The 25,603-nt window shown below is 39.9% G+C and overlaps 1 protein-coding gene across 4 annotated transcripts in view; it reads right to left on the bottom strand.

Annotated features, from left to right (window-relative positions):
* Nucleotides 1-4,877: 4,877 nt before the first annotated feature.
* TBL1XR1 (TBL1X/Y related 1) overlaps nucleotides 4,878-25,603 on the bottom strand; it is an 84,002-nt gene continuing 63,276 nt past the window's right edge. For all 4 annotated transcript variants that reach the window (XM_072344077.1, XM_072344078.1, XM_072344080.1 and 1 more), the window contains 14 exons: nucleotides 21,769-21,871; nucleotides 19,168-19,313; nucleotides 17,465-17,684; nucleotides 15,325-15,457; nucleotides 14,985-15,126; nucleotides 14,626-14,689; nucleotides 14,427-14,524; nucleotides 12,627-12,687; nucleotides 11,360-11,481; nucleotides 10,863-10,937; nucleotides 9,616-9,743; nucleotides 9,243-9,408; nucleotides 8,351-8,452; nucleotides 4,878-7,277 (listed from right to left, as the gene is read on the bottom strand). In XM_072344077.1, the coding sequence (XP_072200178.1) occupies nucleotides 7,251-7,277; nucleotides 8,351-8,452; nucleotides 9,243-9,408; nucleotides 9,616-9,743; nucleotides 10,863-10,937; nucleotides 11,360-11,481; nucleotides 12,627-12,687; nucleotides 14,427-14,524; nucleotides 14,626-14,689; nucleotides 14,985-15,126; nucleotides 15,325-15,457; nucleotides 17,465-17,684; nucleotides 19,168-19,313; nucleotides 21,769-21,826 (1,542 nt within the window). In that variant the 5' untranslated portion in view covers nucleotides 21,827-21,871 and the 3' untranslated portion in view covers nucleotides 4,878-7,250. The remainder of the gene's footprint in view (nucleotides 7,278-8,350; nucleotides 8,453-9,242; nucleotides 9,409-9,615; nucleotides 9,744-10,862; nucleotides 10,938-11,359; nucleotides 11,482-12,626; nucleotides 12,688-14,426; nucleotides 14,525-14,625; nucleotides 14,690-14,984; nucleotides 15,127-15,324; nucleotides 15,458-17,464; nucleotides 17,685-19,167; nucleotides 19,314-21,768; nucleotides 21,872-25,603) is intronic.

Here is a 25,603-nt window from a genome sequence, read left to right as displayed (position 1 = left end):
GTACTCTTCCAGGCTTCTGATCGCAGTCATTTCCCACCGCCTTCCCACTACTTCCAAACAGAACCCCCTAAAGCAGCAGCATTCAATTAAGACTGCGCTTCTTAAAACCCCTCCTAAACCAAGTGGTATAAAATGACTGAAAAACTGGGCAGAGCTTTCCCAATTCCTGCACCCACACGTGCATGTAAAATGTTACCAGATTACAAGCAACATAGCCATGCAATGGGCTGATGTTCAAACTACCAGCACAGATTTCTTTGTTCAGTTCAAAGGCGCTACTTACCCGCAAAGAGAAAAGCATCTGATGGAAATACTGAGTGGATCCAGTAATAAGCCAGGACAGAGATAAATGAATGGGTCAGCAAATACTTCACAGCTCAGCAGCTCTACACCTGGAATATAAAGCTAAAGGTAGACATGTGTCCTGGAAACAAGAAGTCCCTCTGTTTAACTGATATTCCGTCATGGGCTCCAAACATGAAACTTCATGGCTCTACAAGCACACGCTGCAGTTATTACCTGTTTTCTACAGAAACGACCTTGAATCATTTCTTGTAAGGTTTGTCGCAGAAACAGAAACTTTTCTTGTGAAATAGAATATTTAATGGAATAAAAATAATAGAATATTCACAGACCTGAGCATGAGTTTGTAAACAGCACAACAGCAACAAGCTGCACATGCTTCTGCTTCCTTGCTTTGGGAATTGGCTCTGCACCTAATCAGCATCGCACTTTAATTTTTGTATTAATCCTTCAAACTGTCCCTTGTATCATTTTCACTTACTGATAGAGATAGGATCTGCACTGTGAATCTGGCCAGGCTTCCTTAAGGACAACTGTCCTATCTCAGGCATCGTCACTCTCCAGTCATCACCAGATTCCTCCTAGTTCTGTTACGGCTGCTCTGCCATCATAGAAACAAAAGCATTGCTTCAATTTCCATTAAATCAATTCTCTATGGATTTTAAGAATACTTGATATCATGAGTTCCTACAGAAAAACAAACAGCAGATTGTTGTAAAAGGAGGACATTTCAGAAGGAAAATTCAGCCAGCATTGGTGCAACCAACCTACCTGGAACACCGTCCCCTCCTCACAGGAGGCAAGCAGCACTGCTACCATGCTATGGAGCGCTGAACCTCTCCATAGTAGCACAGGGTGGCTGTACTCCAGCGTGGGGCATCTGCACTGACACAGTATGAAGAGGCACAAACTTCCTGTACTGTGACACAAGCACAGAGTCTGTCTGAAAAACATGAGATTGATTCAGCTTTGCTTTCTCAGCATTCAAGCAATGACAGAGAAATCCCCAAACACACCCAAACTCCAGGTGAGTGAAATCCCAGGCTGTTTACACTTCAAAAATACAATTCCTCCCCCATTTTTAATCCATTAATTATGCTTTTCCATAATTTTCAAGCTAACCATGAACAGCTTCAAACAGGTGAAATAAGGTGCCAACACAACCCTTTGCACAATTCAATTACTCTGTAAGAACAGATGAAATGAGACCGCATTACTGGGCAGCAGCCTGCCCACAGCTCACCCCAATCCTTGAAGCAGATGCTCGTAGCTGGGAATGTCTCCAGACTCGGCCTCTCTTCCACAAGTGTATGGGCAAGAAAAAGGACAAAGGCCGCTGAGGACAACCTCAGGTTTCAGACGGTCTGCTGTTTGTTCACAATGAGTTGCTTCTTGTATATCGTCTTAAATGAAAGCATGCCAAAACGAATATTGTTCACATCTATCGCTTTCCCAACTCAGTCGTCTGCAAATCTTCTGTACCAAGCATTAAAAATTACCGTGATAGAAGATTCAGCCAAAGTAATATCAAAATATATTTTATTCTGGACCTCTTTCAGATCTGATTCAAATTACAGTTGTCAAAGCAATACAATGCAAAGGGAAACTGCAACAGAAAATGTGCCTAGAAGGGATATAAGGGCCTTGGGGACAAATCATTGTGATGTAGAACCAAAATACATCATAAAGTGTAATTAACATGGTCCAGGACAGTATAGAACATCTATATCAGTCTTCTTTAGACAATAATCATGAAAACTGAACAATAAAAGTCCTTTAAACAAGTACAAAAAACTGTCATGGGCTGGTTTACACTTTTACAACAGCTGTAGTTTAACTGGATAACTGAAGAAATGATGCAGACATTTTAATCCAGTGCTATAGGTAGGCTCACAGAATTAGACCCAAAGGATTTGTAACTCCAAATGAAACCATTACAACTACAATGTCAATGTCAGGAGAGAGAGAAAATTACTTCTGTATTCTAGAATTACTGTTCTGCACACTGCAGTCTGTTGAGGACAAGATTGCAAAGTACACTGGACTAGCAACAACATGCAGACTGTTTTCTTGTATTCACCCACAAATGACAAAAACATCATGAAGTAAAAATGAATGATTAATTAAAAAAAAGGAAATGAAACAAAACGTGCCTTAAGTTACTGTCAAGCTGCAAACTTAAAGGCAGAGAAAGAGAGCATGTACTCAAAACTACTGATCTGAAGCACTATTAACACTAAATCCGCCTTCTGTTAAGACGTGGCAGATCTTCCTGCCTTGTCTGCCTCCAGACCGACAGCAAAGACAGCCACGCTTTCACAGAACGTGGGATTTCAGAGCTTTCTCTAGAGGGAGATGTGAAGACTGCTCCTTGGCTCTCTCCCTAAGGAAAATGTCAGGGATCTTTGATGGAGATTTACTGCTGTCTCCGGAAGCCTTATTTGCTTCTAACATGCCACAATGTTGCTTCTGCTTTCTTCAGACTTCTGGAGAGTGCGAAATGATCCCCCCAGGGAATGGCTCTACAGGGGCTTTGTGAAGTTAGAAGACACAAGGCTCCTCGTTGGAAAGGAACACGGGCTAAGCGCAGCAGCCCTGCTCCAGCACAGCCCTGCTCTGGCACCAGCAGCAGCCCTGGCTCCGGCGAGGCGCTCGCCTGGCCTAACGCGGCGTGCTGTGACACAGACCCACATATCTTCCAACGCTTATTCTGGCAAAGTTTTCTCATGAAGTGAAAGACAAAGGGATTTCTGATCGAGTCGAGATTGGAAAATTGGGTCCCAAGGCTCCTCTTTGCCGAACGGACAAAAACATACAACCTGTTATTTACAAGCTGAAAAACCCAGTTTGCAGTTTCAAGGAGATTCCTTCATTCGGCAGAACCGAAGGCGTCAGCTGCAAGATTGCTCTGTGGGCAAACAGCCGCCTGGATCTGCCGACCCTTCTTCCTGAACACAAAGAACATCTCAAAGGTACAACGTCCCATTAAACACGCCCTAGCATGAGGTAAGCAGTGTAAGGAAAAAGGAGTGCTTTTAAAAGGAAAATTAATTAGAATTGGTAGAAATCTTTGGCCTTTCTCTCAAGATGCATTTAAAGTGTCATGAAATAAAGAAACATGCTTCAAAATGCCATGTCATTCTGACTCTGGTAACTATTACCTCCCTCCACCCAACCCAGAAAAAGAGGCACTTTTAGTGTTTCATATAAGATTTCCAATCATCTAGTAGACACGCTAAATAACCCTGCACAATTGTAGTCCCAGAATAAACTGAGTTTATCAACATTATAAAGAGTCTAAAAAAAGCTTTTTACGAGGACCTAGATATTCTCTTAACTACACTAGAAAGTCCACTGGTTGGGAATCTTTACATCGATTTATAAACGCAGGAAAAGATAAAGCAAAATAGAAAAAAGAGGAACTCTACGGAAACCTGGACCTAACTATGCAGACATGAGCAACGGGATTCTGACATCGATGCATAGAAAAACAGCAAACTGAAGAGCAGTTCCTTCCTTATTCCAGCATTCACTCTGAGCCCAGTTTTTCCCCTTCCTTTTATCCTCTACTTGGACGTCTGCCCATTGACACGCTGAATGGAAACAAGACTGTGACTTCCATGCAGGCAAAGGCCTATGCACACATTTGCCTTCAGACTCTGAAAACAGGAGCAACAGAATTAATCTCTATGTAAGACTAAGCATGTGCATACACTGATACAAAATTAGGCTCTTACCGACATTTGGCATACTCAATTTAAAGGAAAAAATTTGGATAGTCTACCTCACTATTGAATACGAGGTCTCTGTGCTATAAAATGCAATAAATTTATGGTTTGTTTTTTTTTTTTCTTTTTTTTTTGTGATTTTTTTCTTTTTACTTCACAGAATCACAGAACCTAGCACACCTGGCATGCATGCACTTAACAGTGTATAAAACAAGAGGCAAAAAGAGGTGTGAGCAGGAGCAGCACTGTGGCATGCTAGTAAAGGACAACAATAAAACACCTACAGCCAGACCTGCTGCTGTGGGGCCTGGCATGACTCCGCTGCAGTGGGCATGGAGCATTAACACTGGGTTGGGGCGTTAGCCTGCGTGTCCAGAGCTCTCAAGTCAACACATCTGGCATTGCTGGACTATGCTTCGAGCACCTGAAAAGCCTGGACCTCCAAGACCGAAGCTCTGTTGTATCTATTTATGAATATGTGATGCTATGCTTAAGCAACTAGAATTACAACCAAAACAGCTGATGACTGAGAAAGAGGAAAAATGGCAATACCCTAAAAATGGCTGTGTGATTTTGCAGCTATGTCACAGAATTCCACCACGACTGTTTGGATTGGCTGAAAGAATCATCCAATGACTTATGAAAATGAATAAAACCGTCCATATTAAAATACAAAAGTACTATCAAGAATCACTTCTGACTTTCAGGTTTAAATTCAGTGCAATTGACAAACGCATTGCTAAACGAAAAATGCAGCTTAAACACACTCAAAACATTTGTGTCTATTCCTGGGAGCACAGTTTAAAATTATTGCACAGAATTTTTATTTTTTTATTTTTTCTTTTTCATTAATGACAGAGGTCAGCCACAGTCATGGACCTCCAGCAATAAAAGCAACATTTCAAGTGCCAGACACTCAATATATAAGGCTTCCTACGTACTCTAACTCACCGAGTAATTGCTCTAAACGTTTGTAATATGTTCCCAAACCCTAAAAACAGCTGGCACTGAACCATCACGGATGACTGCCTTTATGGATACGATTTTTTTCTTGTTTTTAAATGCTGTATATGATAATATTATATTCCCGGGGTATATTTAAAGAATGCATTGTTGACTTCTCTTTACCTCTGGCAAATTGCTCCCCTACCTTAGTCAAACTCAGACTTGCTTCAAGTCATGTTTATTCCATGGAAATAGCAGAAATCAATGCCTAAAGGACCACTGGTAAAACGTGAAAGCTGCACTATCTGGATTTAATCAATTTCTACATAACTTGGAGGGGAAAAAACAGAAGGAAAAAAAAATATATATATAGCAATCATGAGCCACAAAATTATTTGTGATTGAAATAGTGTTATAAAACTGATAACTTCACAAAGCTCTCTCTGTAATATAAACCATTCCTTAAGTAAAATGCCTGGGACACAAATCTGACAACCTCTCCTCTGTATAAATTTACACTCTTGGACTCGTATGCAGGACGTGATGCAACCTCCTCAACTACACGTACGCGTAAACACAAACTCATGCTATCATTTACAAATAAAACCACTATCAGTATATTTTTAATCACATGAGCAGAAAAAGGTTTGCCATATACATCTGTCATTGTAAGAAAAATACTCGATATTGTAAACAGAGTAAAAGACACTATATAGTAGTGATTATTAAAAAAATAGCAGCTTACCATCTACCCTATAGTTGGAAAAAAAAAATGTAGTCACGTGATACAACAAACTGCAGGACTGGAGCAGCAGGGGAATTAGTGCAAGTATTCATCTTTTAAATAAGCTGAATCACTGCTATTAAAATAAACTTGAAGCAAGTCCTCTGTTTAAGATATTTTCTTTTAAATCTAAGGTAGTAAACATTTTGCCTCTTAATGGCAGTGTTATCAAATATATGCCAAAGATTTTATTTTAATAAAGAAAAATTACATGAGACACTTTTAATACTGGAGTTTGGTTACAATTATACATCTAAGCTCCTACAAATAACGATGGGCAACTCCCAGAGAAGCTGTGGCATGAACCCTTGTCAATCCCCCAGCTATAGTTTGCTCCTTGTCATAATAGTGCACAATTTAACCACATTTAACCCTATTTTAGCTATGGTCTTAAAGCAACAGAAGATGCAATTTCATTTTCCTCTTTTTTGTCGTTTTGTTTTGTTTTTTTCCTTTTTTTTTTTTTCTTTTTTCTTTTTCTTGCATCCCTGTATGTTTCACTTCTGTACTTTTGTGCAATTCTATTCTTAGGTTTGGCAGAATTACGTCCCCAATAAGACACTGCTGCATTCCAGCCATGTCACCAGAAAATAAAACACCGCATCATACCCATCGCTGTCACACTTCGTAGATGAGCGGGACGTGAAAAATCAAGCCTCAAAGAAGGATTTTTTTTCTTCTCTCTCCACAATCCCTTTTCCGCCCTCCTTCTGTTCACAAAATTGTGCTCTGGGAGTCACAAAATGTACCAAACACCGTCAGGTTCAATCTACCTCCTCAAAGAATGCATTCAAATATGTTTCAAAGAAACATCTTTTGTTGTTGTTGGTTTTTTTTGTCTGGTTTTTTTTTGTTTTTTTTTTTTTTTCCCAAAGTGATAAAAAAAAGAACATAAACAAGAAACTAATTCACTCCCTTACTTCATGCATCCGTAAACTTAACCAAAACAAAACAGAAAACCCAATGGTTAAAAGCAAAGAAAAAACTACTGCTGCAGATTTCTGTAAGTCCGTTTTCTCTGTACACACAAACTGCTCAGCTACTGAGAAGGAGAATGAAGAAAAAAAAAAAGATACCCCACAATCCATTGTCATAGCGGATTAAGAGGGGAAAAGGGGTAATGAAGGCTGCCATTATATCTTCTGAATTTGGTATGTATATGGGTCTGCTCTTGTATACGGTATATTTCTCTCTCTCTCTCGCTCTCTCTTCTGTTTTTCATATCCAAAACATTAAAATGTTATTTTGGGGCACAGCAGATTCCAGCACTTGGTGAATGGGATTCACAAGCTGTGACAAAACTCTGTCATCCTCTTCAGGGTGTAACTTTTTCTTTATTTTTATATACAGTATATGTATATATTTCTTTTACGTTTGGCTGTAGTGGACTGGCCATGGTTCAATTGGGACTATAGCAGTACATGGGTCAGGGACAGTCATTTTGGCTATGTACACATTCATAGTCGGTCCATGGCTTCCAACTAGTAGCGCTATTTCCGTAGGTCTAATACACAAACCTGTAAGAAAAAAGAAAAATACACATACAGGAAATGCACACTGCATGATATTACGCATTTACACAACTCTGCGTGAAACAGCTGAGAGAAACCTATGGAACAGTCTGCGTAACCTTGAATTTCTAAGTGACCTGGGGGTAAAAATCAGTACGTGAGCTCCTGGGTTATCAGCACACAGCCAGCCCTGCTAATGGTATTGCTGCCTGCTGAATTATCATTGGAGCCATTCAAAATCTCTTACATGAGCTGTTTGCCTGTTACTTCGCATTAGAAAAGTCAAGAACTTATATATAAAAATATAGTAAAACTGAATTAAAAATACATTCTCAGAAAATACAAGAACTGATCAGAATACTCTAAAAATAATAATAATTAACATTGTATAAACACAAAGTTCAATTTTCTAAAGCCTTCACTAAGCAGTGCTCCTAGTTCTGTCAGACACAGCAAACCAACCACAGATGAGATCTACTTTTAGCCATCGAGTGGTTCCAAAGCGCTCCTGTTTGCTTAGCTATCGCCAGCTAAAAACGCATTCAAAACAGAGGAGATGAGGGTGGACTTTTACTAACAAATCATAGCAAGGACACATCTTAGAAGAGTCAGAATTAAATGAAAATCACAAACACATCTGTTGCAAGTACAATTAGCCTCTTGGGTCAAATTAACTGGAAGACTGGAAAGGTTACGTTGCCTGTATGTAAGAGTAACCTTGAGTGGAATGGCAATTAACTTCCAGTCAGGATATGCCTTGAGATTTTTGTTCCTTTCACGGTATTTTCTGCAATCATATGATAAAGATGATATGAAAAACAACCCTGAACAGATTTTCCACATTAAGCACCAGAAGGGACAGGGAATTTAAATTAAACACATCTTCTGACTTTGGTGGGTTTAGAACAGTAACATATCAAGCTGGAATCAAGACATCCTACTCTCAAATTTTATAAACTTTATATGAAAAACATCTACATGAAAGCTGCACGTATTTGAACATCAGGTACACAAGGAAATACCATCTCTACTGTTAGCCAAAACATGTCAGAGCGTTAAACAAGTCAAGCTACACTTACTGAACCATCTGAAGCACTTGCTCCAACTTTGTCTCCTGCTGCATTCCAGCAAACCTCAAAAATCCCTCCTGTTCCCCTATAACTGTGAACTAGGGCACCTGTCTAAAAAGGGACAAAACATGTAATTAATATAGCAAAATACATGGGATCGGGTACATTTCTACTGCATGTAAAACTTCCCTCATGTTTTTAACAGCTGAAATTCTCAGGGGGAAATAATAGTCTGTGAATCTCAACCATCTAATAACTGTGTGAAAGGATTTGACAAACAATTACAGCATCTTAATCTTCTGCGTTTGAAAGGTGAAACCACAGTTGGCCTTGATCAAATTATAATACATACAGTCCCTGGTAACCAGAGATCACACCTTGCCTAACAACGCAGATTTTACACTTTCATCTTCCTTCAGCTCTCCTCTGACAGAAAAGCAAAGTAATAGTGCTCTTTCTCAGAAAGTTTTGCAAAAAGATCTGTTGTCGTCTTCTCTCATTTTACATTCTTTTGCTTTCCAGTGACATTCAATGAAATAGCTATCAAGTATCAGACTTGTACGCCTACGTTCACTTAACATTTTTTCACAGCAGAGCTAATTTATCAGGAGTTTATATGTCAGAGGTAAGAGGTTTTGGATGCAGCATGCTACTGCAGAGACTGCTGAATATGTCTTGAGTGTGGTTTTGGGGCGTCACATGCAGGTACATTTCACACAGAAAGAAAAAATTAACATACATCCATTAACAGAAGAAACCCTGGGACAAAGGGAAGGTAAATCAGCACGTTAGTAAGGACAAAGTTCTCTGTGTCCAAGAAAAAAAGATGGTGAAACTAAGGTTGGAAAAGCACTGATGGAAAAGACTGAGAAAACTTCCTAAGCAGACAGAAGAGCTATACCTGTGTGTTCCAGATGTGTACACATTTATCAAAGGAGCCGCTGGCCAGGTACCTGCCATCAGGACTGAAAGCTACACTGTACACAGGTTCTTGATGTTTTGTCAGAGTATGAATACAGATTCCTCTGTCTACATCCCATAACCGAACAGTAGAATCAAAGGATGCACTGTCAAGGGAGAAAAACAGAGATTAATTACTTCTCAGTTTTGCACAATTTTGTTTTAAATACAGCTGATAAAGCATCCTACATCATTTGAAACATTTTGCTTTTTCACTTACGTTTATGTGCAAAGTAAACATAGCGCTCTATTTCTTAAAAAAAAACAACAAAAAAAACAAACACAAAACCTCTACAAACAGGATTAAGAAGTACCTTGCTAACATAAGATTGGCATTTGGATTATTTGTTCCTGGTCCCGTAGGACTCCACTTGATAGTATAAATTTCTTTGTTGTGTGCTTGTAAGTCATGGACACAACTGTCTTGCTTCATACTCCAGATCTGTGATAAAACAGAAGACGACACAAAGACATTCAGCGCAATATTGCACTAAGATACTTTTTATACCTTTCTTTATCTTCTGCAGCCTGACTGCTACCTTTTAAGCTACTCACGAAGCATTTTCTGTGACTTCTGTGTTTCCAAAGTAATTACAGTAAAGATTATTTCAGAACTCAATAAAGGAGGGCACTAAGTACCTGATGGCATAATAAGTAATCAAGATATTGTCTACAGAAACCAATCTACATGTGCTAACTATGTGTCACTTGAAAAACGTATAGAAGATAACAGATGCTGAAATGAGAAGAGCAATATGTGTATGTTCATGTCTGAGTTGACAAAATATCACAGTTCTATTTTTAAACGAACCTCCTTCTTGCTACACAGATTGAGTGAAACAGAGTTAGTAGGAAAATGTGCTGTTCTCATGCAAAGCAATAGAAGTGTAGTGCAAAAGCCATTATGACATTTTCTTGGCTTATTGCGACTGGCGTTGCCAGGTGCTTGTGCAATATTTTGCACAGAGGAGGAGCTCCATAGGGCTCCAACTCATCCATGATATCCTAACAACAAAAACAATAAACTTATTCTATTGAGAGTTATATTGGTTATGCAAGAATTATCCAGGAGAAACACACTGGTACAATTAGAACTGTAGAATGACTCTGGCTGAAGTGAAGAAACAAGGGCACACTCAGTCTTACAAGAAATAACGTAATAAAAGTTTTAACTAGAAAGCAGGGGAAAACAGAAGAAACTATGAAAGGATCTAGGCACTGATTCTTGTACGTGTTAGGACATTACATGCATTCCAACTATCCCTCTTAAACAAAAGCAACCAAGTGTGACAGCTTAATGATTAATGACTTAATTTTGTAAACAGCTAAAAGCACCTAATACATCATGCTCCAAGTCTCGAGGTGGTAGCCTGTAACAAGCTCTCTGGACCAAAGCTTGGCTCTGATTAGCAAAGGGATTGCTGGGATTGCCTAATCTTGTTCCATCAAAAAAGAACAAACATTAAGACGACACGGAATGCGCAGCGATATGGCTCCATCACTCAAACTAATGGTGTGTTTTCCAAAGTCCTACAAAGACAACAGCCATCACTCCCATTACCTTTAGAGTCATATCATCTGAACAGGATGCCAGAAGATTACCAGTTGGATCCCATTTGATTGCATTTACTTCATTCTAAAATTGAGCAGTGAAAATAGGTTAGAATTTTCACTTCCATTACAAATGACAGCATACAAAAGATGAAGTTGCAGTTGCAAGTATTTGCATAATTACCACTATTAATACATTTAATTTTCATTCCATACGTGACCTTAACACAACATGATTCATAGGAAAATCAAATTAATCTGTTTCTTCTTCTAAAGCCATCCTGGTAAAAATAGCTGCATACAAGAGCAAGTACTGTTCTCATCAGAGAGACTGAGCTTACATATGATCTCAACTACATCTACCTGGGTACGTATCTAATGCCTGTTGCCAAAGACTAACTCTTATGCAAGCAGTGTATACTGGTAAGGTTAGTGATGATCCCTGCCCACCCCATCAGCCTCTCGTTAATAAAAACGTCATAAAATTTGCCATTTTCCAGTACTTACTGTGTGACCCTGGAAGGTTTTGATGGGCCTATCTTGTCCTAGTTTACAGACATGAATGCACATGTCTGTGCTGCAAGAGGCAAATGTGTTGTTGCTCTGCCAGTCAACATCTAATGCTGGTGCTAAAAGAACAAAATATTTAACACCGTGATACATATCCTGCAGAAATTTGATTTACAAACTTTCCATTCTCCACCTTCAAACAAATGCCAACAGGAAGCAGCTATTAATTTTACAGAAGTTCTAAAGATGATCAAACACTTAAAACAATGAGAAACGCAGCTGAAAAGTCTTACCAAAAAATATGGTATAAAACGTCATAGTCACTAAAACATGGGATACATCTGAAATGAAAGCTATACAGAACAGAGCCAACAAGAAAGCAAACTATCATTAAGTCACCTTAAAGTAAATCTCAAGAGCCCATATAAGTCACAGATTCTCACAGCTTACAGTGCACGTTTCTGCTCAATGATGTCAGCCAGTGAAAGGATTGTGATTTACTCTATTCATTCATTTTAATTTCAGCATTTTAGGGTATGGTAACTTGAGGCTTAATCATGGTCCTCATTTTTGGTTTGGCCAGGATGAGTTATTTACGGCCAAGAGCACACAAAATTGCTAGGAGTAAATCAAGAACTGATATTTTTGATTGCTGTCATGCCACCAAAAACATACGGCAAGTAAAATAAAACGTGGAAATGAGACATTTCTTCAAGGCCCTTTGATGATTCGTACATCATCCCCCCTCTGCTGTTTTCCAGCTGATCCTGGTGGGCCTTCTGAGCATACAGCCTGCAAAGCCATTTGTCTGCCCTCCCAGGAGGTGGCTCACTCTCTCATCCCAGCTAGCCAGCAAACAGGGCCTTTAACTGCGTTGTGGCCAAACAAATTGAGGACAGCACAGCAGGAAGTAAGGAACCATGGGATGTTGAGATGGGATTACTGTAGCAGGACAATGAAAAATGCAGTCCTTAGCTGACATATATGAATCTTGCGCAGCCCACCACACTACGTCTGCCCCTGCACTACAGCGAGTTGAAAATACGTGGACCATCTCTTGTGATCTTCCATGCAACTGCAATAAAGTTGTGAGTTATAATGTTTTAAAACTACATGAGACTACAAATATGGTAGTCAGTATTTGAAGACTGCGTGTAAGAGTCCAAAAAGGCGTGAATGGACTCCATAAACTTATTTTCCAAATAAATGACACGTCTGGAGATCTTCCAGACAGCAATTCTGAATGAGCAAAATCAGCACTCACCAGAATGAAATGGAAACTGCTGCTTGGCTTCACCAGTGTGGGCATCCCAAATAATTGTGGTCTGTATTAAACAGATAGGTTAACAAACACACTTGCACCAACTGCTAGCTCCCCACAGCTGCTGCCATTCACATGTATCAAATTACCAAGCCTACTCCCCATTGCCCACATCTACACATGACTCAATATTTCAAGTGTTTTCCCTAGTACTAAAGGAACTACTGGTAAGAATACAGACAACACAAGAGAACCTTAACATGCTCTAACACTAAAATGATGTTTATAGTAACGTACTGGGGTCTGGAGAGGAAAAAAGGGGGGGGATTCTGGTTTTGTTGGTTTGTTTTATTTTAATTACTTAAATGCATCTCCTCAGTTCTATTTATATTCTTCTACTCCACACTGCACACCTAATTCAATTTCAAGTACACGTATATTCAAAGTGTAATTTCAAATACTTGTCTGCCCCTGTGGAAATCTTTATACAAACACTGCCTCACAAATTGAATCTTTCAGATTCCTTCATTTGTAAGATTGGGTGTAACTTTGATCTGAGCTGTCCTCTGCATTCTGCTGCCTTTCTCATGGAAGAGATCTTCATGACGAAACTGGTATGATTTAATCACTGCATTACACGCTCGTGCTCCTGACCTACCTTAGCAATGCAAATTTTCATCAATAAAAACTTCAAATTCAGAGGAAGTTTGAACTGGTCACAAATTATTTACAAAAACGAAACAAAAGGTTGAGTCGATCTTTCCACTAATGCAGAATATTTCTCAAATCGTAATTTCAGTTCCTTTGCCAATGAGTTTTATTGACTGAAACAACAAGGCTTTATCTCCTACAGCACGATTTTATGCAAATCAAAGCTGAAGTTCCACAATGATATTAAAACTGGCATAAGCCATCCAAGCTGCCAAAAGAGGAAATCCATGCCTTGAAATATTTACTCTTTTCCTTTCTTTGTGTCAGCAGAAGAGTTTAGAAAGCTGGACACTAAAGGAAAGCAGGTTAAGTCAATTTAGGAAAGAAAAGCCATGTAATAAAGAGAGGAAAAACTCTGAGGGTTTTATTGCTACCCTAGCATGGCACTGCCAGCTTTAAGTGTTGCAGAACTGTGGTTTTACTTCTGCAATCTGAATCAGTTAAAACAGGAAGAACTAAACAACATCTACAACTCTTTGAACTCGCTTTAGGTCTATTCTTCGTCACTACTGCATCCTTTCTACCATTCATAAAAACTCTCATGCTAACAACAATTCTCAGCTTAAAGACCTCGTGAGCTTTTACGTTTGTTCAGAGGCACGAAATCAAACACAGTCAAACAATGGGCTTCATGGCATTACACTGCTGGCACCTCCCCAGTCAGATATATTGACTTTCCCTATGCTCTAGCTTTAACCTTTAAATCATGCTCAGGCTTGACTGATATCCAAGTCAGCGCTGATCTGTTCCTCCAGTATGTTTTTTTCTGAGGCTTTGCATCAGGTAATTCAGTAAATTTTAGATTATTTGCTTTTACAAAGGTTCAAGGTTCAATGCACTCACTTTCCAGCTTAGACTAACCTAATCGGGAAGAGATCCAGGGGCATTAAAATCTAATGAGTCTGAGTATTTCAATAGGCTATTATAAAACACAATGAAACACAGCTAGCATAAGTTCTTTGTAAGTACATATTTACTTCCCGTGCCTTAAGTTTAAATTTAGTTATTTACTTCCATGGCTTTGTTGCTATGTTTACAATTAGATTATAACAGCAAAGTAAAGAACTTTAATTTTACCAAAGATTATCTCACCTTGTCCACTCCTGCACTTAAAATGAAGTTTCCTTTCTTGTTCCATTTTAACGCAAATATAGGACCTTTATGTTGCCCTAAGGTGCTGGCAAGATTACCTGAAAATTTATATTGATATGAATACATTAAAAAAATAAAAAGCTGTGTTGTGAGCCACAATACAGGAAATATACTGAAAGTTACGAAATATTTCACTTACCATCTTTAGTCCATATCCTTGCAAAGCCATCGTAAGACCCAGTTGCTAGAAGTGTACCTTCACTCTGCCAGCAAAAAGGTTATTTATTTAATTTTACTGCACAATTCAAGGCTAAGGAGCACAATGCAAAATTCAAGTGGAAGCCATCTGTGTAAGATTGATGGTATTTATTCCACAGACTACAATTATCAAAAAGAAGTCCCCAAAGTATAATAGAAGAAATCACAAGGCAACTCAAAATGAGATATGCCTCTGGAGTGGTAACGGAGGATTCACAGTTCATGGCACTTAAGACTTTGACTATGCAAAATTACAGGCATGGTTTTCTCAGTGTATTTCGTGCAGTCATTTCTACTCACATTCCAATCTAGGGATGTCACATCTTTGTTGCTTGGTACGTCCTGCCCTCCTTCTCGTATACAGTGTCGAAGTACCAGCTGCGTAGAGCCGCTTGTGCTGTTCTCACTGAGGTTCCATATCCGTGCTGTTGAATCTCCAGATCTGCAAAGCAGTTAGGAGGATGTAACCCCTTTCTTTCAGTTCACTTCATTTCAAAGCTCTTTCCTTTCTAAGCAGTGAATGTTGTGATATTTGACACAGAGAGTGCTGAGACTGCTATTCTTTCAACTTGCTCCCACACAAACAAAAAGTACACCAATGACCATCAATGTTCTGTAAAGTTGTGGTTAATGCACGTACCCTGAGGCCAAAAGGTCACTAACGGGATTCCAGGCACAGATGAATACTTCAGATTCATGGCCACGCAGCACCACTGCTTTGTTAGGAGGGATTTCGACATCGCCATCTACTTCCATCATATCTGTGTGATTATCTGCATTACAGGAAACAACAGTAGAGAGGAGGCAGACTTCAATATTTTGGACTTACGCATTTTAACTGCTGTGTAATTAAGATTCTTTTGGAATGAGCACAATTAGCTCAGAGTGTACACCGACCAAAATCTGACACAGCTGTTAGGTTCCTTTATTTTTCAAGTACCAATTACTAAGTACAATGAACAGACAGGGATTAAAAAAACAACAAAAACCAAACAAGGAAGAAATTGCACTTGCAAACCTCAGGATGCAAAAAGACTTCATTCTCAAACTCTACAAAATAATTTTTGGCCTGATTTTACAAGTCCTCACAGTTTCTCAATGCATTACACTGCTTGATATGACAAGCTACAAGCCCATCTCGTGCTTTAAAAATATGCCTATGACAAGTTAGTTTCCAAAAAATCTCTTCTCTGAATTGAGCTCAAACAGGTTTTCAATCCACGCTTCATACGCCTCACTTCCAAAATGGCTTTGATTAATATAATAACATTTGGTGATATGGTAAACTGATAACGCAGCTTCTTCAACTGCGTTGGCAATTACTGAGAAATTGTGGCAACGTTCGGCTTTTTGTGTGGAAGTGATGCTGAATTCATTTTGTTCTGCAAATCGCACTGGGGGTAATTCAACTGACAAAACAGTTTTCTTGCCAGCCACCATCAATCATTTTCTATTATTAAAATAAATTCACACCGAGGACGAACGGCGAATACAAAGAATGCTAAGCAGTTCACCTGCTCCATATTTATTCACTGTGATTAAACAAACTATTTCACATTTATGGCTTAATTTAACATTAAGGGTTTCTGTGCCTGTTTGCACGTGTGAGAAAACAAAAAGCCATTTAGAACACGAGTATTTCTCAACCGGCATCCCATACAAAACACTTCCATTCAAGAGAACCGATGCCAGTCTAGTTCGGTGTGCAGCCAGCAGGGGTTGCTGGTACACCACATTTACAGTAGCTGAGATCTCTAAGTGCACTCACTCCAGCTCACAGTTAATGAGCAAATGCTCTTATGAGATTTGTAAATGAAAGTATCAAAGTGGAGAGCTTATTTAAGCCAAAGATTCTATTTCCAAGTTTATTTATCATACGTAATAACGAATAAAGCAGTAAAATCCATCCATAAAATGCAAAGCTCGCACATGGGCTGATACAAATACACTCTCAGAAAAGCCTTTTCCTCAGGAGCCACTATAGCAAAAGTAGAAATAAGCTTTCCCAAAGTCTAAAATGTCACTTCAATGTCCTACCCAAACTTGTGTATAACAGCCCGACTGCAAACTATGTTCCTTCGATAAATCAAACTCACCTGTTTCCTAAACATAACTCAAACTGTGAAGTTTAATAAACCGATGCACAAACTGGCAAGCAGCTGCATCAAACAATCCTGCACAATGAACCATGGAAACTGGTACTGATAAAGGAGACGAAGGACATGGGATTTATCTTGGCAACTGCCATCTGAGCATGGAAGGGATCAGTCCAGCACAGAATGAGCCCCAGATCCCTGACTCCCTGTGTTAGCAGCACCTGCTGAAAGCAGTGCTCACTGCATCACTGCAAGCAGTAAGTACTCCTTTAACCAGCAAAGGGCAAGCAGAATCCTGTCCCTGCTCCTCCTTGTACAGGGCTCGAGGTTGAGGAGGTGCAACATTTAAAGAACTGTCTGCTTTTTACTCAGGGCTTTGTGAAAAAAATTGAACTGATAGGAGAGGAGCAATACTAGAAGTGAAACTCTGTCAAAGGTACGTTTGGAGTGAATGAATTCCTAAGTTCATATCTCCTGCAACTCCTAACACCAAAGCACAGGCAGTCAAATGTGAGGCACTGTTAAAAGCAAGCACTGTCTGAAAGATGACACTAACATCTAACATCACTAACATCTTTACATACTTATTCTCTGCTAACTAATATTAAGGCACACAAACACATAATATGATAAACAACAAGGAAATGATATCACACTGTTAAGTTCACTTCTGTCTCAACTTACTTGCTATAGTATGTGCTCCATTCTCTTCCCCGTTTGCAGTATTCTCGCCATTTTTTGCTGATCCCTGTTGGTTTGTTGCAGCTGCAGCTGCAGCAGCTGCTGCCTGCTGTTGTGCAAGTTTATCTCTGTAGGCCTGCTGTCTTGTCTGTACCACATCAGGCATCACTGCATCTATCAGTGAGAGAGACTCTATCGGCCTACCATCAAACAAGGTACCATCCTAATTACAGCAGAGGGAAAGAGCAAAAAAAACAAACAAACACAAAACAACACCAGATATGGATTAGCATCATTGACAAAAACTCTGAGAAGAACACAAGTAAAAGTTCTAATGTAATACAATAAAAAGGCAACAGTTTACAAATGGTGAAAGAACTAATTTCTCAGCATTTTTGTGGTTAGATTTGGAACTTCACTCTGAAGTGAGGTGGCCACCATAAGTATGCAAAAAAGCCACCGCAGGCCCCTCTGGCAGAGGTTCTGGAATTACAAGTTACACGCTCCAAGTTTGCTAAGTTGTCTGCTGAAGGAAGAAATATCTGTATCTATCTATAAATACCATTTCAAACACGAGCAGCTGCAACAAAATCTAATGGTCTGTTTGAAAAGCTGCAAACATTTCAAGTCAGGTCACTGGCTGGTGCAGTTATTCTATCTCATTTGACTAAGACTTTCCATAAACACTTTATCCAGAGTTCACCAGTTTTCTGCCTTTTTTTTTTTTCCTTTCTTTTTTTTTTTAAACAGTCCTGGCATACTTTCAAACAACAAGGAAGAATTTTATCCTGAAATGGACACGACCTAGTTAAAAATACACTTATACATGTGCTAGGGCTTTGTAAGGATCTATTTTTAAGACCTAGAAGGATTCCTTGTGATAAATATAGGGTCTTCTTCTTCTATTCCAGTCACTTGGTTTATTTTTCCGATGCTTCCTAAGTGAAAAGATTTGCCTCACTGGGACCATGAAAATAATACGTTAGAAAAAGATGTAAGGGAGACTGGAAAGATAGCAGAATTAGTGAAAAACTGTTCCTTATCCAACACAAGTGACACAGACAGGCTGCTAACCTCTCAGGCATAAACGAGAATGGAAATCAAGAGTGAATATCTGCACTATCAGGCAGGAAGATGCACAGTTTTCTGTAGTGCTGGAATAACCATCTGAACGTTAAATTCAATGGATCCTGCTCAAGATGAATCAGCCAGCAGAAGCAAAAAAGCAAACTGTCATAAACCTCCATCCTCCCTGCCACAAACTGAAACCTTTTCTCTATTTGGAAATCTTCCCTTTGGCTTTCATTACATCAGCACAACAACATGTCACCCAAAGGAGAGTTGCAGCACAACTCAAGCAAGTCTACAAAAACAAGTAAAAGGTTACTCGTCTCTATAATTATTTCATTGCACTTTTCTGGATTTACTGCAACATTATATTAGGGTAAAAACTCTACAGACAACGGACCTTTAAGCAGTGAGCCAGAACACCATGCCTGGTGTTGTGTGGCTGCACGGGGAAGAACCCCTACCCAGTTATGCCACTCCATTCTGGTTCCACCACTGGAGTCGTGGTGAACACCAGCAGTGACGAATCTGAAGTAAAAGTAAATAAATAGGATACAAAAAAAGTTAAGAAAAAACACTGAGCATTCGAACTTAATGCAAGCAAGGAAGTAATGCTCCTGTAGGGAATTCTTACTTACCTCATTAATACTGACTTCTGCCTCTACATACTGCAGACCTTTCTGGATGATGGAAATCAAAGCAGCTGGTGGCACCAGAGCACCATTTATATTGGACTGGCTGATATGGCTCTCTATACCAAAGGTAAATGCTGAATGGGAAAACCCTACATAAAGGCAAAACCATGAACATTTACTTAGAGATGATACTATTTGCCAGATTAGTGCAAGATCTGTATACAAATCTAAGTTATAGAAACTTAGAGCACGTTTAAAAACATGAAAAATGCAACATTTGTTTCCCTCATTTCCAATTTAAAACGTACAGAAGGACAAATCTAAGTTTATATGAAAGCACAGCAATTGATTTTATCGCTGGTAAAACACTTGTGTGTGAAAATAGACAAAAAGTCGAAATATAGAAAAGGCAACAGTATTTAAACAGATTGCTAAGTTAGTTTTTCTCACTGATTTGTTACCCATGAAAATAAAATGAACCCATATCTAGAACAGAATTAACTGCACGGCACGATGCTGTCACAACCTGTTTGGGCCCTGATTAAGAAATGACAGGCATGCTGTGGTGCAGACACTGGTAGCTGTTTGTTATTTATTTGCCCTGAAAAGTGAACTTAACCTAGAGAAAAGTATTTGCTTCAGCAATCACTGACACTTTTTCTTAAGCTACTCCTTCTGTCTTTTGCTGTCAGATAACTAAGAAGCTGCCTGCAAACTTTCAAATGAAGATAAAGCAATTTTAAAATTTGGCTTCTGTTGACTGAAGCAGCTGGAATGAGAATGTGTGATGGCTTTCTGCACACTCAGGTGAAACAATGAGTTTCTTCTATCTTCTGACAAGCAGAGACTGAAACGCTTTGCCATCCATCACTGTTTCTGGTGCTCCCTTGTCTCAGTTTGAGAAGCTGATAAGCAGTGGACAGATGTTGCATCAGAGTCCACCAGCTCGGAAGGAAAGCTGTACACATTAAAGACACCAAGGCTCTTGAGTAGAAAAAAAAAGTACCACAGCTGCAGGTAAGAACTCAACCAAAGCGAAAAAGAAACAAGTAAACAGAAAACCCTACAAACACACACCTATAAGAAGAACAGAACTGGTTACTGACACCCAAATGGGAATATAAGAAGAAATATTTCTAACCCTTGGAATTATCTATGACATTATTTTCCAAAGCCAATCATCTATTCTATGCCATTTTTGTAAGAGGTCGAGCCCCTCTCATCACCAGGTCAGGGCCAGTGGTAACGTGCTAAGATAAGATTTGATAAAATACAAGGAATCTGAGAAGCAGACAATAAAGCCCATTAAACTACATGTGTAAAACTGAAGCAAAGGATTCTACCCAGCCAGTTTTTTTTTCTACCTACTAATGTTCATGAATTCTTTTCTTCACAGAATCAATCTCATCAGTTACCCAGGAAAAACTCACCTAAAGGAGTCTGATTTCACCGAATTTAATTTATCATCTATCTGACTTGATGATGCATAACCACGAGACAGGTTTTCAAGAAGCCTGAAGCCCCCCCATCAGCTAACAGTAATGAAAAAGAATTACCATTAAATGTTGGAACAGCAAGGTAACATACACACATTCCTTGCATTGTCACCAGGAGGCCTAAGGGCAAACTTCTTTTATGTGTTGTTAAGACCGTATACTGCCCTGCCAGCTGACAATCACCATTGGTTCATACACTGGGGCATGCCCTGATTTCCAGTTAAATGTGTGTTCTAAATGCAGACTGCTTTAAGCAATCAATATCGCAGCTGTGAGTAAAAGCTAATGTTGTTTCTACTCTTAGTTTCAAGAGCAAACACCACCACAAAATGCCCTGCAGCCACATGATCACATCTAGAAGCTCCAACCTGCAACCCAAACTGCTGTTCTTTTGGAAGCTTTTAAAAGTATGCTAAGGGATGGCTACGTTATTCCTACTCGTCTTGTACAGATGTCTGCAGTCAGTTTGGATAAGTACAGCAAAAAAAAAGTTTCTCGGTGTGTTTGACAATATTCACCCTTGTTTAGCTGTTACTCCTGAGAAGCAGGACACTTTGGCTTAGCTGTACACTGAAGGATGAAACTAGTTTTTCCTTTGAAATACAGCAGCATCTTCCCTACCCACAGCCACACTCAGGCAAGGAACGCGGTCATGCGACTTCAGCTCACAGGAGCACCAGCATGAGTACTTCAAGGCAGAGCAGAAAATAACTGTTTGGATGTCATCCTTCTTCCCCCCCCCGCTCCACCCCCTTCCTTCTTCCCCCCCTCTCCTTATCAAGGAGCCCCAAAGAATATAGCGTGAAGTGTTGCTGTGATCCTGTAGCTGAAAAAGATCTTCAGGAAAATGCATTTCTAGTAATCAAGTGAGTCCTTGGTTGACTGCCATCTGAAATCTCCAAATGACTAAATCTGATTAAGTTACAGAAGGTAACTTGGCAGGAATTCATCCTCTTGTTGAGAAGAAACACCACAAAACAGTTCAGACAGAAGCACATGCCTACTGGCAAAACAATTAACTGAGTTTGCATTTGCTGAAGTCATTTGCAGATGAAAACCAAATAAATTAAACATTGTTAAAACAACCATAATTGAAAAAAAAACTCACCTGACTCTTGTAAGTATCTATAAACCAGGAAGTTAACCTCATCACTGCTTATACTCATCTTTATTCCCAGTTAAACCATGAGGTCACAACAAAGGACACAACCCTAAAAATAAGAAAAGCAGGTCAATTACACGTTTTTTTTAGGAATTATAACATATTTCTCAGCAAATGCTGTATATCTACAAATGAAGCAGCTCCCTGGCAGCACAGTCAATGAGTTTGTTTGATAATGTAAGTCTACCACAGTCATTAAAATGTCATTTCTCTCTTAGCAACGTTAAGGTCAGTAAATTAAATACTAAAGGGCCACGCTCGCAGATGATGTAAATTGAAATGGACTGGGGAAGTATTCAACAATCAAGTGAGTTTCACCTAATCAACATTACTGCTATGAAACATTTTCTCAACGTCTGGATAAGGATGACTTTGGGATTCACACCGCATCTCACTTCAATGTTCAGGTATTTCTGCTCCAGTTGAAGGTACAGACTACAGCACTGTATACGTTCAAACCAAACCCAACTACTTCCACCAAAAGTCAGAGAACATCTCAGCCGTGTACTTACGCTCTGCAAAAGTAATCCTTAAAAATACAGCTGAAGTTTAAACAGAGCATGTCACTAACATTACTGTGCGCCTTTCATCACTGATTACAAATATTCAAGGATACAAACACATATATACATATGTATATATACAACATTTTTTCCCCCCAGGTTTTATTAAGGATAAATATTTAGCAAGGCAAATAATGCATCAAAATATTTATACTTTGGATGACAGATTTTGAATATAAAGCAAGAGCAGGATTTAAAACATCAAGTCGAGACAGAATACAGCATTTCTTCTTCCTTAAGCCTCACTCCTGAGAACATTCCCATGATTTCTGCATTCTCAAAAATGAACATCTTATTTTCTACAACATCACATAAACAAGAAGAAACACGAGCTTCCAGAACAGAGCATGAAAGAACGTCCACCTCCCACTCACAATAACTGCAGACCTTCAAGTGCTTTGCCCGGATGCCACCATTATTTACATCTTTGGAACTCATATCAGAGAAGGTATCCTATGGGTACTGGACGAGGCTTGACCTGAATCTGGTATTTAAACAAATCAGGACGCAGAAGGACTGGAGTGCAGGTTTTCTTGTGTGGTTCAGAGCAACAAGTTAACTACTTCCAGCTATGTGGATTCACCTCTGCTCTCTAGGTGGTAAAGGTATGAACGCAGCAGTAAGCAGCAAGTAAAAGATGATTTGCATTACAAGTCTGCCAAGTAGCAAAAGGTTTCACATATTCTTTCTAGGCACTTTTTCCTAGCAAGACTTCCTAAATAGACAAGAAAAAATAACCACAGTGTCTCTCTGGCCATGTAACTTCTGAATTTCATCAGCTGAATTCAAACAAATAGAGCAGTGTGAAAAGCTTTCACAAATGTGACTTTTCAACAAGTAGTTGCTGGCAGCTGAACAGAATGAAGAGACCCAATTAAACTCCCCAGAAACAGGGGCTACATGATGAACCCTGACAGCAAAGGGGTCAGTGGGACCCAGGTGGAAGAGCTGGGGTTGTTGTGCATGGGAGGCAGGGAGCTGTGAGCGATGCTGGACATGGCCACAGAAACCCAGGATATGGGTATTACTGCACTTACACAGGTCATGGTGGGGGACAGAAGAAAATGCTTTCAGTTTCTTAACAAAATAAATAAAAATACAGAGCTACATAAAACCTCATCTCTATTTAAGGGAGAAAAAAATGGTCCCAGTACAGCCTCTTACTAATGCAGCTCAACTTCCAAAGGTACATCAACACTATCCTTGCACTGCCCATCCACAGCCGCTGGATGCACGACGCGAACCTAACAAGTAACAACATACATTGAGGGATGGTTCAGTAAGTGTGCAAAATGAGTATCATTTTCAGCCATTTCATGCATTGACAACCAGCTACAACACATGCAGCACCAAACACTGATTCAATCAGCTGGATTTGTGGTCAAACCTGGAACAAATCATCCTCAAAGTCTGCTCATTGCAGGAAACTTCTAAAGAGAAAGAACAACATCCTTCAGAAAAAGCAGTAATTTGATTTAAAAAGTCTTGTCAAGATGCCTTTTCACATTATACACGCAAATGGCAGGGTTTGTTTCATGAGTCTGCTACTGATTTTTAACATCTCACTGCATCATCCAAAAAGATGGATCAAAATACAAGAACTGGATATAAGCACTATTTGCTACATAGAGAAGATCTGTATTATTAATACAAAACAGACTCCCCACTGAAAGCAGAGCTGCTGAAATGTCACAGATTTACCTGCCACACGTTACGCAGCTGGATAACCAAAGAAAAAAGCTAACGTTTTGCTTGGCTGTCAGAAGTGCTACTCACCCTGCCCGAGTCAAATGAGTGTAATTTTTCAAGGCTGGCTCAAAGTGTTTCTAAGCAAGCTGTGGCAAGGTAAGGACGTGCTTGGAAATGCACGCTCCTGCCCGGCTGCCAAGAGGTGGCAGTGCAGCACTGGCTTTGCAATGGTAACCACTCCAAAAATGCAGAAATGTGTTGAATAAATACACAGCTTTCCTGGTGAGGGCACGAAAACGAAAAGGCTGCGAAAGTTTCCTTGAAATAAATAAATAAATAGAAATCAAAATACTGCTTTACTCTTTTTTTTTCCAGTGCTTGTCTCAATCTGAGAGGTTTTTGTGGTGCTCTTTCCTCAGCAGGCCGTGGCTCACCCGCTGCACACCTCAGGGAAGCCAGGAGCTGCATAAGGAACACACAGAACCAAACAACTCTCCCTGCCACCCCCGAAGGAAAAATGCAGCAGCAGTACAGATAGGAAGGGATTCCATCATTCTTTCCCTCTGCCACGCTTCCAGTCGGTGCCAACCCGAGCAGGTCGCCTGCAGAAGCCGGTCTGACCTCCATCCCATCCCCCCCAGACTGAGTTGTTCCGTGGCAGCCTTGGGGAAAGCACAGCAGCCACAAGGCCCAAGCCCTCACCCACACCATCTGCACTGCAGTCTAGCCACAGACACAACGGCCTCCCCATCAGCTCCTGGTGGCCCACCTCAGCATGCTGCTCAGGCTGTTTTAACCCACACACACCCCAGCCACGCTCAGTAATGCCAGCATTGCAATGGTAGAGAACTGTGCTCTTTCCCTGTAGCACCTCAAGCCACTGGGCTGCAGACACTGGCAGGATGAACAATCAATACAGTACCAAAGTTATCTCAGGACGTCATTAATTTAGCAGGTATATAACACACCAGCCACAAAACAAAAGTCAACTGCCTATACTTACGGTGGCCTCAAGATCCAGGCAAAAGCCCAGTGTGTCACATACCAGTAAGAACCTGAAAAGATGCTCTCCTGTGCTTTTGACAAATTCACCCGACTCAACCAAGCGGTGAATCGATGGCTGCAGTCGAAGTCATTCAGAAACTGTTCTTTCAAAGGAAATTAGGTTTCTCATCTCAGAGCCCGCACACCAACTGCATCTCAGCTTCTGCTCAGCAAAAACGTGCCTGTATTTTGCAACATGACAACCCTGACTCCAAAACAGCAGCATGCAGCAGTGTGCGTGCCATCTCCTGTCCTCAAGGACCATCCACGTTCTTTCATACTTGGTGTGGCACTCGCAAGTAGAATCCACCCTAGAGAAACCAAGTTCCACTAACATAAAACCTGGATCTACAGCCTGATGTGCACCCAGCAGTACCAATCCGATTGCATTTATGACAAATTATTATTCTACCATACATGTTTATGCTAGTTTTGTACTCTTATTCCAGGTTCATGCCAAATGCTAGAGAACAGATGCTGCTTGA

The sequence above is a fragment of the Excalfactoria chinensis genome, chromosome 9, assembly GCF_039878825.1.
Source record: "Excalfactoria chinensis isolate bCotChi1 chromosome 9, bCotChi1.hap2, whole genome shotgun sequence".
NCBI lineage: Eukaryota > Metazoa > Chordata > Aves > Galliformes > Phasianidae > Excalfactoria > Excalfactoria chinensis.
Note: the sequence above shows the minus strand (reverse complement) of the source record. Positions and strands in the feature narration are given on the sequence as shown.